The sequence below is a fragment of the Anolis sagrei genome, chromosome X, assembly GCF_037176765.1.
Source record: "Anolis sagrei isolate rAnoSag1 chromosome X, rAnoSag1.mat, whole genome shotgun sequence".
NCBI classification, from domain to species: Eukaryota; Metazoa; Chordata; class Lepidosauria; order Squamata; family Dactyloidae; genus Anolis; species Anolis sagrei.
Window position 1 is genome coordinate 98,591,021 of NC_090034.1, and position 14,920 is coordinate 98,605,940.

At 43.4% G+C, this 14,920-nt stretch overlaps 1 protein-coding gene across 4 annotated transcripts in view; it reads left to right on the forward strand.

The window, feature by feature from the left end:
* AXL (AXL receptor tyrosine kinase) overlaps positions 1-14,920 on the forward strand; it is a 315,211-nt gene that overhangs the window by 108,013 nt on the left and 192,278 nt on the right. For 2 of the 4 annotated variants that reach the window (XM_067460938.1, XM_067460939.1), the window contains exons 16-20: positions 2,011-2,132; positions 5,236-5,345; positions 6,775-6,934; positions 8,721-8,857; positions 10,455-13,486. In XM_067460938.1, coding sequence (XP_067317039.1) covers positions 2,011-2,132; positions 5,236-5,345; positions 6,775-6,934; positions 8,721-8,857; positions 10,455-10,818 — 893 coding nt within the window. In that variant the 3' untranslated portion in view covers positions 10,819-13,486. Of the gene's footprint in view, positions 1-2,010; positions 2,133-5,235; positions 5,346-6,774; positions 6,935-8,720; positions 8,858-10,454; positions 13,487-14,920 lie in introns of those variants that run through there. The other 2 variants (XR_010908745.1, XR_010908744.1) reach the window with 2 other exon arrangements.

Here is a 14,920-nt window from a genome sequence, read left to right on the forward strand (position 1 = left end):
ATGATTGACAACTGGGAAGTAGAGGGAGAAAACATGGAAGCAGTGACAGACTTTGTATTTCTAGGTGCAAAGATTACTGCAGACGCTGACTGGAGCCAGGAAATCAGGAGACGCTTATTTCTTGGGAGGAGAGCAATAAAATAGTGAAGAGTAGAGACATCACACTGGCAACAATGATCCGCATAGTTAAAGCAATGGTATTCCCCATAGTCACCTACGGATGTGAGAGCTGGACCATAGGGAAGGCTGAGCGAAGGAAGATCGATGCTTTTGAACTGTGGTGCTGGAGGAAAGTTCTGAGAGTGACTTGGACCGCAAGAAGATCCAACTAGTCCATACTTCAGGAAATAAAGCCTGACTGCTCACTGGAGGGAAGGATATTAGAGGCCAAGATGAAGTACTTTCGCCACATCATGAGAAGAAAGGAAAGCTTAGAGAAGGCAATTATGCTGGGGAAAATGGAAGGAAAAAGGAAGAGGGGCCAACCAAAGGCAAGGTGGATGGATGGCATCCTTGAAGTGACTGGCTTGACCTTGAAGGAGCTGGGGGTGGTGATGGCTGACAGGGAGTTCTGGCCTGGGCTGGTCCAGAAGGTCACGAAGAGTCGGAAACAACTGAATGTATCAACAATAACAACAACAAGGGGTACCAGCACTCTTTGGTAACAAAGGCTCAAGAGCAAGTTTTTGTTTATTCATTGATGAATATGTGCTAAATAAATGTAAAACTACAACTCTCACTATCCCATAGTATTGAGCCATGAATCATAGAATCATAGTGTTGGAAGAGATCCCAAGGGCCATCCAGTCCATCCCCCCTGCCTTTCAGGAAAAGCACAATCAAAGCAACCCCGACAGATGGCCATCCAGCCTGTGTTTTAAAGCCTCCAAAGAAGGAGCCCCCACTATTTATTTATTTATTTATTTACTATACCTATATACCGCCTCTCTCAGCCCGAAGGTGACTCGTGGCAGTTTACAGTCCGCAATTAATGTCACCAAACACATAAAATATAATTAAAAACATTAACATATAATATAGACCATATAAAAGCAGTAGAAGCAATAAAAACCATAAAGCACAAGTCCTCAGCATCTCATTACTAAAATCATTTTCCCGTCGCATTGTTCAATCGTTCCGTAGATCTAAATTGGTCTGTTACACTGCATTTACCAATGCTTGATCAAAAAACAGGTTTTAACTCTTTTTCGAAGTGTTAGGATGGAGGGTGCCAATCTGACATCTCTGGGGAGGTCATTCCATAGCCAAGAGGCCACTGCTGAGAAGGCTCTGTCTCTCGTCCCTGCCAGTCGCGAAGGAGGCGCGACTGAGAACAGGGCCTCCCCAGACGATCTTAAGCTCCTAGCTGGTTCATAGGGAGAGATACGTTCGGACAGGTAAGCTGGGCCAGAACAATTTAGGGCTTTTTAGGCTAAAGCCAGCACTTTGAATTGTGCCCGGTAGCAAACTGGCAGCCAGTGGAGTTGACGCAACAGAGGAGTTATGTGCTCCCTGAGTGCCACTCCTGTTAGTAACCTGGCTGCCACCTGTTGGACCATTTGAAGCTTCCAAACCGTCTTCAAAGGCAGCCCCACGTAGAGAGCATTGCAGTAGTCTATACAGGATGTAACCAGAGCGTGGACTACCGTGGCCAAGTCACTACACTCCGAGGCAGAGAATTCCACTGCTGGACAGCTCTTACAGTCAGGAAGCTCTTCCTAATGTTGAGATGGAATCTCTTTTCTTGTCATTTGAATCCATTGCTTTGAGTCCTAGTCTCCATGACAGTTAAAGTGGTGTCAAACTGCATTTGTTCCACGGTGTAGATGCACCCCATTTGAGACGAGAGTGCCTTCTGCTTACCATCCTTCCTTCTTAGAGGGCTCAGGGAAAGGAGAAGATTTGTTATTATTATTTTGCTGCAGCAACTTGAAGAGTGGGGAAATTGACTTCCTTCTCCTTCCTTCCTTCCTTCCTTCCTTCCTTCCTTCCTTCCTTCCTTCCTTCCAGGTGTCTGCTTACAGAACACGGAGAGTGAAGGCTATCCCTCTCCAGTTGTTATCTTGCCCTTCATGAAGCACGGAGACCTCCACAGCTTCCTCCTATATTCCCGTCTTGGAGACAGTCCAGTGGTAAGTTGCAACTGCATGAGACATCTCTTGCCAGGTTCAGAGGGTGGTTGCCAGGAGGGCAAAAGTTAGTAATGATCGGACAAACTGCAGCTGTTTGCTTTTGCCTGAGTCTACAGGGAAGGGAAAGATTCTGCTCTTTCCTATCCTCCCTCCCTATTGAATTAACTGAGTGCAAATTACCGTATATACTCGAGTATAAGCCAACCGAAATACAAGCTGAGACACCTAATTTTACCACAAAAAACTGGGAAAAAGTATTGACTTGAGTATAAGCCAAGAGTGGGAAATGCAGCAAAATAAAAGTAGATACCATTAAAATTGCATTCATTGAGGCATCAGGAGGTTAAATGTTTTGGAATATTTATTAGTTACATAAAACTGTAATCTATATAAATAAAAATGTAATTGTGGGATTAACATAACTCAAAAACCACTGGGCGAATTGACACTTTGGACACAATACACCTGTCAGGCCAATAAGTGACTATCTCACATAAAAACACTGAAAAACACAGCAGAAGAGACTTCAAAAGCCAAAAACAAAAAATACATTACAACGCATGTGCAAAACCACATATATATACAAACACTAGGGCTGGGCGGTTTCGTTTCGTTAATAATTCGTAATTCGTTAATAATTCGTTAATTTTTTCAATTACAAAACGATAACGAACCATTCTGGAGCAATTATTAAAAAAAACGAATTTTCAAAAACGTTTTGTAAATGCTTCGTATTTCGATATTGTATTCGTTTCGTTATTGTTTTGAGATCGTTTCGTTATTATTTCTGCATGTCTGGGCCAGTTTTATGGTTTAATTAGTGAAAAAAAATTATAATGTCACACCAACAGTCAACAACAGAGGGAGAGGGAAGCTTCAGAAGGTTTTGGAGGTTTTTTAGCGTATTTCGCGGTCGCGTCCGCCATTAACGAATCGATTCGTTATTGTTTCGGAAATCGATTCGTTAAATTTTTACCATTTACAAAATTTCGTAAATATCGAACTTTTTTTTTTTTTTTTGTAAATAATTTTTATTAAAGTGTTTATCTAATACAGCGAAAGAGTGGGAACATTTGAAGAGGATAGAACAGTAGGAAAAAAAAGAAAAGAAGAGATATAAAAAAGAAAAAAAAATCTAGATATATAAAAAATAAAAAAGAATAAAAAAGTTTGACTTCCATCTCCTCGTCAGGTGTTGTGTCTCCAATATTGTTACTGTTAATTTTACTAACTTTGTATCTTATTTACTTTTCCATTTCTTCCTCGTATTTATCAAAAAATGTCCAATCTGTCTTTTTTATCGGGTTTCCGGTATTTTTTTTCAAAAAATAGGTGAGCTCATCCATCTCCCTTATTTCTCTTATTTTCCCTAACCAGTCCTCCTTGGTAGGCATGCTTTCCTGTTTCCAAACCTTTGCTAATTCAATTCTCGCTGCCGTTGTCATATAAGTAAAGAGTTTGTCCTCATTCTCTTGTAACTGTATGTCAGAGTCCGTAAAGCCTAACAAATAATATTCAGGTTTCTTTTTGAATATTCTTTTCAAAATTTTTTGTAATTCTTCATGTATCATAGACCAAGTTCTTCGGATAAATGTTGGAAAGGATGTCAACAGATAGGCACCTTCTATCATATGTGGTGGACATGCAAAGAAGTTGTGAAATATTGGTCTATAATATCGAACTTTTTAAAAGGAAAATTTTGTAATTATTTTAAATATCGAAACAAAAAAAACCCCCCAAATACAAATCGATTTTAGAAACAAATTTTTCCGTTGTTACCCAGGCCTAACAAACACACCTATTTATACACATATACACAAATATATTCACACACATATTTATTATTATTATTATTATTATTATTATTATTTACTTCATTTATATACCGCTTTTCTCAGCCCTTGGGTGACTCAGAACGGTTATACACATATATATACACACACAAAACACATATACACAGACTGGGCCACAGCAACGCGTGACAGGGGATGACTAGTTTAAGATAAGACTGTCCAACTCTGATTCAACCATTATTCTAACCTTCTTCAGTGTAGATGTGCTTATGTATCCTTCCAATAATAATAAATAAAGTAAATACATGTAATACAAATAATAATAGAGTAGAATAATAGAAATGCAATAATAACAGTAATAATAGAGTAAAATAATAAATGTAATAATAATAATAATAATAATAATAATAATAATAAATGGAGTAAAATAATAAATGTAATAATTACAATAATAAAGTAAAGATAAAGGTTTCCCCCTGACATTAAGTCTAGTCGTGTCTGATTCTGGGGGTTGGTGCTCATCTCCATTTCTAAGACGAAGAGCCGGCGTTGTCCGTAGACACCTCCAAGGTCATGTGGCCAGGTTGACTGCATGGAGCACTGTTACCTTCCCGCCAAGGCGGTACCTAATGATGTTCTCACATTTGCATATTTTTGAACTGCTAGGTTGGCAGAAGCTGGGGCTAAGAGCGGGAGATCACCCCGTTCCCTGGATTTGGACTGCTGACATTTTGGTCAGCAAGTTCAGCAGCCCAGTGGTTTAACTTGCTGCACCACTAACAACAATAATAAAGTTAAATTATAAATGTAATAATAATAATAATAATAATAATAATAGAGTAAAATAATAAATGTAATAATAATAATAATAATAATAATAATAGAGTAAAATAATCAATAATCTTGACTCAAGTATAAGCTGAGGGGGTGCCTTTTCAGCCTAAATAAAGGGGCTGAAAAACTAGGCTTATACTTGAGTATATACAGTACTTTTTGTCCAAAGGGGAAAGGGAGAGGAGGAGAAAAAATGGAGGATATTTTTAAAATAGCTGAAAAAGTGGGGGAACAAACGATTAATAAGGACTCTCGCTGCCAAATAGGGACAGTCAGGATGTTGTCTAAGTTATAGCAAGCCCATTTGTATTAAGCCAGGATAGAGAAAGCAGAGTCAGCTATAAGCCCACCAAACATCTAGATCTACTGAACTTCCCCAGTCCTAATCTGGAGACAAAGTGGTAACTTTTAGAGAAGGGGTTGCAGTGCAGTTCCTGTCCATACTTAATCGTATTTGTCTTTTCTTTATCCTACAGTACCTCCCGACACAAACGCTGGTCAAGTTCATGACCGACATTGCTAGCGGAATGGAGTATCTCAGTAGCAAGAACTTCATCCATCGCGACCTCGCGGCCCGTAATTGCATGTGAGTGAATGGCACTGAAAATGGGCGTAAGTGGGGGTTTAAAGGACAACGGAGATGGAGATTGCATGAGCAACTTGTGACAGTCTTGGGTTCACTCTAGCCAAAGTTTCCATGAATGCACATTTTACATACGTAAAGGTAAAGGTTTTCCCCTGACATGTCCGACGCTGGGGGTTGGTGCTCATCTCCATTTCTAAGACAAAGAGCCGGAGCCCCCGGTGGCGCAGTGGGTTAAACCCCTGTGCCGGCAGCACTGAAGACCAACAGGTCGCAGGTTTGAATCCAGGGAGAGGCGGATGAGCTCCCTCTATCAGCTCCAGCTCCTCATGTGGGGACATGAGAGAAGCCTCCCACAAGGATGATAAAAACATCAAATGATCCAGGCGTCCCCTGGGCAACGTCCTTGCAGACAGCCAATTCTCTCACACCAGAAGCGACTTGCTCCTGACTCGATTTTTAAAAAAAAGCCAAAGAGCCGGCATTGTCCATAGACACCTCCAAGGTCATGTGGCATGGAGCGGCGTTACCTTCCCACCAGAGTGGTACCTATTGATCTACTCACATCAGGCCCGTAGCCAGGGTGGGTGCTTGAGGGGCTACAGCCCCCCCCTTCCCGAAATTCTCAGAATGGTCCGCGAGATGGCCTTACTGGTACATTATTTAAACTGCTATGTTTATTCATATCATGATCTGATCACCATGCTCAATATATCCCATTTGCATGTGGGTATTGGGATAACGATACAAAAGGTTTGCTAGGGTAGCTCCTGAGGCCCCCCCCCCCCGAATCATACTCAGCGCCCCTGAATCAAACTCAGGCCCCCCAAGTCAAACTCAGCCCCCCCAAATCAAACTCAGCCCCCTGAATCATACCCACCCCCCAATCAAACTCAGCCCCCCAAATCAAACTCAGCCCCCCGAATCAAACTCAGCCCCCCCGAATCAAACTCAGCCCCCCCGAATCAAACTCAGCCCCCCAATCAAACTCAGCCCCCCCAAAATCAAACTCAGCCTCCCCAAAATCAAACTCTGCATCCCAAATCAAACTCAGCCCCCCAAATCAAACTCAGCCCCATGAATCAAACAGCCCCCCAAATCAAACTCAGCCCCCCGAATCAAACTTGCCCCCTCGAATCAAACTTGCCCCCCCGAATAAAACTCCCCCCCGAATCAAACTCGCCCCCCCCGAATCAAACTCAGCCCCCACTGAATCTAACTCAGCCCTCCCCCCCCCCCCCCGAATCAAAATCCTGGCTACGGGCCTGACTCACATTTGCAAGTTTTCGAACTGATAGGTTAGCAGAAGCTGGGGCTGACAGCGGGAGCTCACCCTGTTCCCCAGATTCAAATCTTTTGGTCAATAGGTTCAGAAGCTCAGCGCTTTAACTTAAATTGTACATACTGATGTATAATTTCTCTCTTGTACCAGGCTGAACGAGAGCATGACCGCCTGCGTGGCCGATTTTGGCCTCTCTAAGAAGATCTACAATGGGGATTATTACCGGCAAGGCCGCATCTCCAAGATGCCCGTCAAGTGGATCGCCATAGAGAGTCTGGCAGATCGTGTCTATACCATCAAGAGCGATGTGGTGAGCCAACCAAGATGACATGTGTGGCTTTTATATCCCATAGCTATCTTTCCTCCAGAGCAGTCAGGGCAGTTCTGAGCATTGTAGTCCTAGACAAACAATGTTTGCAGCTTGACATCCTTCTCTATAAGCTTCAAGCAAACCTAGCCTGTGAGGAGTGATGGGAGTTGCAGTCCAACAGCATCTGGAGGGATGTTATTCCCATCCCTAGAAGGGTTGGCCTGGAATGTGGTGGAGGCTCCTTCTTTGGAGGCTTTAAAGCAGAGGCTGGATGGCCATCTGTTGGGGGTGCTTTGAATGTGATTTTCCTGCTTCTTGGCAGAATGGGGTTGGAGTTGATGCCCACAAGATTTCTTCCAACTCTATGATTCTGTGATTCCACCTCAAGAGTCTTCTTCTCTTGAGGTTTTTAAACAGGAGTGAAATAGTCATCTGCTGGGAGTGCTTTGATTGTGTATTCCAGAAGGCAGAATGGAGTTGGACTGGATAACCTTTGGGGTTGCTTCTCACTCTAGAGCAGTGTTTCTCAACCTTCCCAATGCCGTGACCCCTTAATACAGTTCCTCATGTTGCAGTGACCCCCAACCATAACATTATTTTCATTGCTACTTCACAACTATAATTTTGCTCCTGTTATGAATCATCTTGTAAATATCCGATATGCAGGATGTATTTTCATTCATTTGGCACAAATACTCAATATGTCCAAATTTGAATACTGGTGGGATTGAGGGGAGGGTTGATTTTGTCATTTGGGAGTTGTAGTTTCTGGGATTTATAGTTCACTAAAATATCAAAGAGCATTCTGAACTCCACCAATGATGGAATTGGACCAAACTTTGGACACAGAGCTCCCATGACCAACAGAAAGTATTTGTTGGGCATTGACCTTGGGTTTTGGAGTTGTAGTTCACCCACATCCAGAGAACGCCGATGCATCTTGACCAAGATTGGCATGAATACTCAATATGCCCAAATGTGGTCACTGGTGCGGTTTGGGGAAGATAGACCTTGACATTTGGGAGTTGTAGTGGCTGGGATTTATAGTTCACCTATAATCAAAGAGCATTCTGAACTCCACCAATGATAGAATTGGGCAATTTTTTTTTATTATTTAGCAGTTTTGTATACCGGTCTTCTCACCTCCATCGAGGGACTCAGGCCGGTTTCCAACATCAATATTACAGCAATCACTAAAAACATCGTATTCCAGATTACACTAAGACATTAAAAACAAATACAATCATATAATTACAATGGTCAGTCGTCATAATAAAATCATTATTCGTCGACATCCACCCATATCACAGAACTTGACTCATTCTTTGAATGCCAGTTTCCAGAGCCAAGTTTTTACCTGTTTTCTGAACGTCGAGATAGAAGGGGCGGTTCTGATCTCCAGAGGAAGGGAGTTCCAGAGTCGAGGGGCCACCACTGAGAAGGCCCTGTCCCTCGTCCCCACCAGACGCACTTGAGAGGCCGGTGGGACCGAGAGCAGGGCCCCTCCAGATGATCTTAGCAATCTTGATGGTTCATAGGGGAAAATACATTCGGACAGGTAAACTGGGCTGGAGTCGCACAACTTCCCACACGGAACCCCTACGACCAACAGAAAATACTGTGTTTTCTAATTGTCTTTGGCGACCCCTCTGACCCTCCCTCGTGACCCCCCCCCCCCGGGGTCCCGACCCCCAGGTTGAGAAACACTGCTCTAGAGTGCTATGATTATTATGCAATTTTTAAAGCTTCTCTCACATTTTTTTTTTATCCAATTCCTACCCTGCAGTGGTCATTTGGTGTTACTATGTGGGAGATTGCAACTCGAGGCCAAACGCCGTACCCAGGTGTGGAAAACAGTGAGATTTATGACTACCTGCGCCAAGGCAACCGACTGAAGCAGCCCATCGACTGCCTAGATGGCTTGTAAGCATCACCATCCTTCCTCTTTCCTTCATGTTCTCCTAATGTCCTGCAACATAGCCCATTAATTTCCCTCCATACTGAGTTATTTCTGGATGATCTTGGGCAAGTCACACTCTCTCAGCCTCAGAGGGAGGCAGTGGCAAACCTCCTCTGCAGTAGTCTTGCCATGTAAACCCTAGGATAGGGCCACTCTTGGTCAGAGTTGACGTGAAAGCACATTACAACAATGATGCCAATCCTCATATTTTCATTATGTTTTGCAAAATCCCAGTGAACGACTTACATACTTGGGGACTGCCTGTATATGTGCCACCTGGAGATGACCCCTGGAAACTGAAAGCCATGCTCTGAGATATGGCAATGATAATAATAATAATAATAATAATAATAATAATAATAATAATAAATCACACAGTCCTAGACGCTTGGGAAGTGTTTAACTTGTGATTTGGTGATACGAAATCCAGCATATAGTTCTCGTTTGCTGTGACATACTGTGCTTTTGGGTCAATAATAATAATAATAATAATAATAATAATCTATATAAATAAAATTGTAATGTTCGTTTGTGGGATTAACAGAACTCAAAAACCACTAGAGGAATTGACACCAAATTTGGACACAAGACACCTATCAGGCCAAAGAGTGACTATCACCCATAAAAACACTGAAAAATACAGCAGAAGGAACTTAAAAAGTCCCAAAAAGCTAAATGACGAAAAGCTAAATGACAATACTGAAAAAAGGGGAGAAAGAGGGAGGGAAGGGGAGGAAAGAAAGAAAGAAAGGAAGGAAGGAAGGAAGGAAGGAAGGAAGGAAGGAAGGAGAGGGGGGGGGAAAGAATGAAGGAAAGGGAGAAGGAAGCATGGAAGCAAAGAGAGAAGGAAGGAAAGCGGTAGAGAAAGAAGAAAGGAGAGAAAGAGGGAGGGAAAGAAAAAGGGGGAAGGAAGGAAAGTTAGAGAAGGAGGGAAGGAGAGAAGGAAATAAAAAAGGGAAAGAAGGAAGGAAAGAGGGAGAGAAGGAAGGGGGAAAGATGTAGAGAAAGAGGGAGAGAAGGAAAGAGAAGGAAGAAAAGAGAGACAGCAGAAGAGAAAGAAAAAGGGGAAAGGAAGGAAAGAGAAGAAAAGGAAGTAGAGAAGAAAAAACGGGAAGGAAGGAAAGAGGGAGTGAAGGAAGGAGGGAAAGAAGGAGAGAAAGAAGGAAGGTTGGCCACAGCAAAGCGTGGCGGGTACAGCTAGTAATAATAATAATAATAATAATAATAATGCTCAGCTCTAGCTCTGGGGAAGGTGTTCTTCTCCATTTTCAAGCTAAAGAGCCTGCGTTATCTTCTGGTCATGTGGCTGGCAAGACTGCTTGGAGTGTCTTTTGCCCTTTCTCATCGAAGCAATACCTATTTATCTACTCACATTTGCATGTTTTTGAACTGCTAGGTTGACAGGAGCTAGGGCTCACAGTGGGAGCTCACCCCATCCCACAGATTTGAACTGCTGGCTTTTAGGTCAGCAGTTCAGCAGCTCAAGGGTTTAACCCATGGCACCACCGTAGCACCATAGCTCTCCTTTGCAGATAACTCTCCGTCTTTTCTCCCGCACAGGTATGAGCTGATGATGAGCTGCTGGGCCCTCAACCCGCGGGACCGTCCCAGCTTCGAGGTCCTCCACAATGAGCTGGAGAAGATCCTCAAGTCCCTTCCACCTGCCAAGGACCCCGAGGAGATCCTCTACGTCAACATGGACGATGGAGTGGCCCCCGAGGAGGCCGAGCTGGGAGCCGTCGGTGGCTTGGGCTCGGATGAGGCGCCAGCGAAGGACAGCCAGTCACTGAAGCCCACGGTGACAGCAGTTGAGGTTCACCCACCCCAAGGAATGGGGCGCTACGTGGTGTGCCCCACTCCTCACGAAAACAGCCGACTCCTGACAGAGTCCTCAAGCTGTGCCGCCACGGAGGAAGGAGCCTGAGACAGAGATGGGTGGAGGGAGGTTTGGATTCAGATGTGGGAAGGAAGGAGGGTACGAATAACAATAGCTCACTGTGAGGTTTGGAAAGTCTCCTTGCTGAGGGGGATTCACCGAGTAGCCCACAACTGAGCCACACACTCCATATCCACAAACGAACCACTGCTTCAATTCTGCCAACCTTTCTTTTCCTTCTTCCAGGCTTATCCCTCCTTTTTTAAGGGAGGGGTTCGGAAAGATTGGACCCCTGAATGTGTCCCACAGCTAGACCCAACGACCCACCAATCGCTTTATTGGCATTCCTGTCACTTATAGCCACTAATCTAAGGGAGAAACACAACTCTTGACTCCACAGTATAGAGGGTTGCTGATATAGGGAAAGTCATTATCTTTCGTAAAGGGAAAAGGTAAAATTGGGAAGACCAAGAAAACATAGATCCCCCCAATTCACCCTTTTCCTGTTAAAGGAAATTCAGAAGTTTCCCAAAATCCTAGAATCATAAAGTTGAAAGGGACCCCAAGGGCCATACAGCCCTACCCCGTTCTGCCACACAGAAAGACCAATCAAAGCTCTCCCAACAGATGGCCATACAGCTTCCGCTTTAAAACGTCCAGAGGAGGAAATCCCTCATTTCTCTCCACTCCTTTAAATAGGGAGGGATAGCCAATACTCCAGAAGAAAGGAGCAAAATTCAAAACGATCTTAACAGATTAGAGAGATGGGCCAAAACTAACAAAATGAAGTTCAATAGGGACAAATGCAAGAGACTCCACTTAGGCAGAAAAAATGAAATGCAAAGATGCAGAATGGGGGACAATACCTGGCTCAAGAGCAGTATTGGAGTCCTCATGGACAACAAGTTAAACATGAGCCAACAATGTGATGCGGCGGCAAAAAAAGCCAATGGGATTTTGGCCTGTATCAATAGGAGTCTAGTGTCTAGATCTAGGGAAGTCATGCTCACCTCTATTCTGCCTTGATTAGACCACACCTGGAATATTGTGTCCAATTCTTGGCACTGCAATTGAAGAGAGATATTGACAAGCTGGAATGTGTCCAGAGGAGGGCAACTCAAATGATCAAGGGTCTGGAGAACAAGCCCTATGAGGAGCGGCTTAAAGAGCTGGGCATGTTTAGCCTGAAGAAGAGAATCTGAGAGGAGACATGATGAGGGCCATATATAAATATATAAGAGGAAGTCATAGGGAGGAGGGGGCAAGTTTGTTTTCTGCTCCCCTGGAGACTAGGACGCGGAACAATGGCTTCAAACTACAAGAAAGGAGATTCCATCTGAACATTAGGAAGAACTTCCTGACTGAGAGCTGTTCAACAGTGGAACTCTCTCTGCCCCAGAGTGTGGTGTAGGCTCTTTCTTTGGAAGCTTTTAAACAGAGGCTGGATGGCCATCTGTCGGGGTGCTTTGAATGCAATTTTCCTGCATCTTGGCAGGGGGTTGGACTGGATGGTCCATGAGGTCTCTTCCAATTCTATGATTCTAGGGCAAACTGTATTGTATCTCACCAGCTCAGAGGTACATGGACTGCATTGAGGCCAGATAGTTGTGACCCTGCTTCTTCATTTTTAATGTCATGCCAATGCACAGAGATGGAGTGGGGGACACTTTTCCTGGCATAGAGATGCATCGGCAAGGAAAATCTTCCCCTATGCAATTTCTGTACGTATAATATTAAAGATACAGGAGCAAAGCTTGTTCAAACGGCAGCGGTTGGATGTGGACACAACTTTCCATATAGCTAAATGAAAGCCATGGCTGCTTTCACCTTCCCCGATTCCCCTGTCCTTGTTTTCACTATCAGCTGTTTCACTGCCAAGTCTCCCAGGTTGGTGTCTTTTCCCTGAGATGCCTCCAGATCAGGCATCTCAAGTAAAATAGGTATGAATCTGTCGACGACCTCCAGATCTCTCCCAATCGGTTGCCTACTTCCAGCCTTTGCAAAAAGGCCTTTCTGCACAATTTCTTTTTAGCACAATGAATGCACATTTGTCACTGATTTGTTCTGCGCTGTCTACACATCATTCCCTGCTGTCTGCCACAGCATTGTATAGCAACGCTTACAGAGATGCCGTCACAAGTTTAGAGTGTGCCCAATAGAGTATTATAAATATTAGCATAATGATCAAGTGTCGGGAAGCCCAAAAGAGAAGATTCATAAGTGCAGTTCAGGACTTGGTCTGCACAAAAGGCATAGAAATCTTGCATCGAGTGTAACATGCACACGTTTCGTGCAGGATTATTTCATTTTCTGTGCAAAAAGTCGTATGCATTATCGTTGCAGAATAAACCCTGAACTGTAGCTCCATCTACACTACCATATAATGCAGTTTAACTGTATTGAACGGCATTATGTGGCAGTTTGGACTCACATAATGCAGTTCAATGCCAGTGTTTATATGTCCTGTATATAGTCTTTTGACAACTTTCTCACAGCAAGAGAAAAACAGTGAATCGATTCATCATCGCTAACAAGAATGAGTGGGTTGTTGTAGGTTTTTTCAGGCTATATGGCATTCTCTCCTGACGTTTCACCTGCATCTATGGCAAGCATCCTCAGAGGTAGTGAGGATATATTGAACATGGTGATCACATCATGATATGAATAAACATAACAGTTTAAATAATGTTATGAATAAGGCCTTCTTGCAGACCATCCTGAGAATTTGGGGCGGGGGGGGGGGGAGCCCCTCAAGCCCCCCCCCCCCCCCCCAGCTACAGGCCTGACCCAAAGTTTGAGAAGTTTTGGCCTAGATCAGTGATTCTCAACCTGTGGGTCCCCAGATGTTTTGGCCTTCAACTCCCAGAAATCCTAACAACTGGTAAACTGGCCAAAACAACTGGGTACCCACAGGTTGAGAACCACTGCCCTAGATGATGTGATATTACATCTCTCAGCATCCCTGGACAGTGTAGAGCAGGCATGAGCAAATTTCGTCCCTCCAGGTGTTTTGGACTTCAAATCCCACAATTTCTAACAATCGCAGTAGGCTGTTAGAAATTGTGGGAGTTGAAGTCCAAAACACCTGGAGGGACGGAATTTGCCCATGCCTGGTGTAGAGGAATCACAAAACTGGCCATCTGCTTTCCACCCAGCATCAAATCTAGTGTGTTTTCTGCAGAAGAGTTCATAACAGGGGTTTTATTTCAGGTCTGAGCTTGGGAAGATAATATTATAGGGTTGTGGTGAGTTGAAATGGATAGGCGCAGTGGTTCTCAACCTGGAGTCCCCAGATGTTTTTGGCCTTCAACTCCCAGAAATCCTAACAGCTGGTAAACTGGCTGGGATTTCTGGGAGTTGTAGGCCAAAAACATGTGGGGACCCCAGATTGAGAACCACTGGAGGGAAAGCTTCAACACACAATTCCACAATTCCTGCATGACGCATCTGCCTCAGGGGTACCTGCTTCCCATCTAATTCAGGGCTTCAATTTGTGCCAAGCTTGCCATGACGCTTGCCATGACGCCACCTCCATTAAATGGTACGAAGAAACATTAAAAACCAATGAATCTTTTGAAATCAATGCATCTTGTTATAATCATAGATCTTCCAAACTGTATTTTCAGCCATTAAGCTTCAAGTCTCCAATCATGTTTTCCATTCCATTTGATGAAATCCATCTTCCTCCCTCTTTGGATGAATAACGCCTAAGGATTTCCCCATCAAGTGCCACTTCTGTTCAAATCAAGCTCTTTTCTTTGCTACGTTGATGTGTCTGCAGAACAATCAGAATCTTTTGTTTTCCTTTTTTAAAAAAGAAATGAAATGTTTTTATATATAAATATATGTATGTATATACTTTTTTAAAAAACAAAATTCTGTATATGAAATGTTTTTCCCACTCCCTTCATTTTTGTACAAACACGTTTCCCTCTCAGGGCAAGATCTGGTTTTTTTTAGAGAAAGAGAGAGTGCTCTGTGATATATTTTGCTTATAAATAAAAATTTCATATTAAAAAAATGGAACCGATCTGAAACGCACCTTTTAATTTGATAGAGAAGAAAAGGAAAGCGGTCGAGGAGAAATGGTCCCAACTCTGGTGGGGGAGAAAAAGTGTTTTGCTTGGATAGAGCATCAAAACCCAATAAC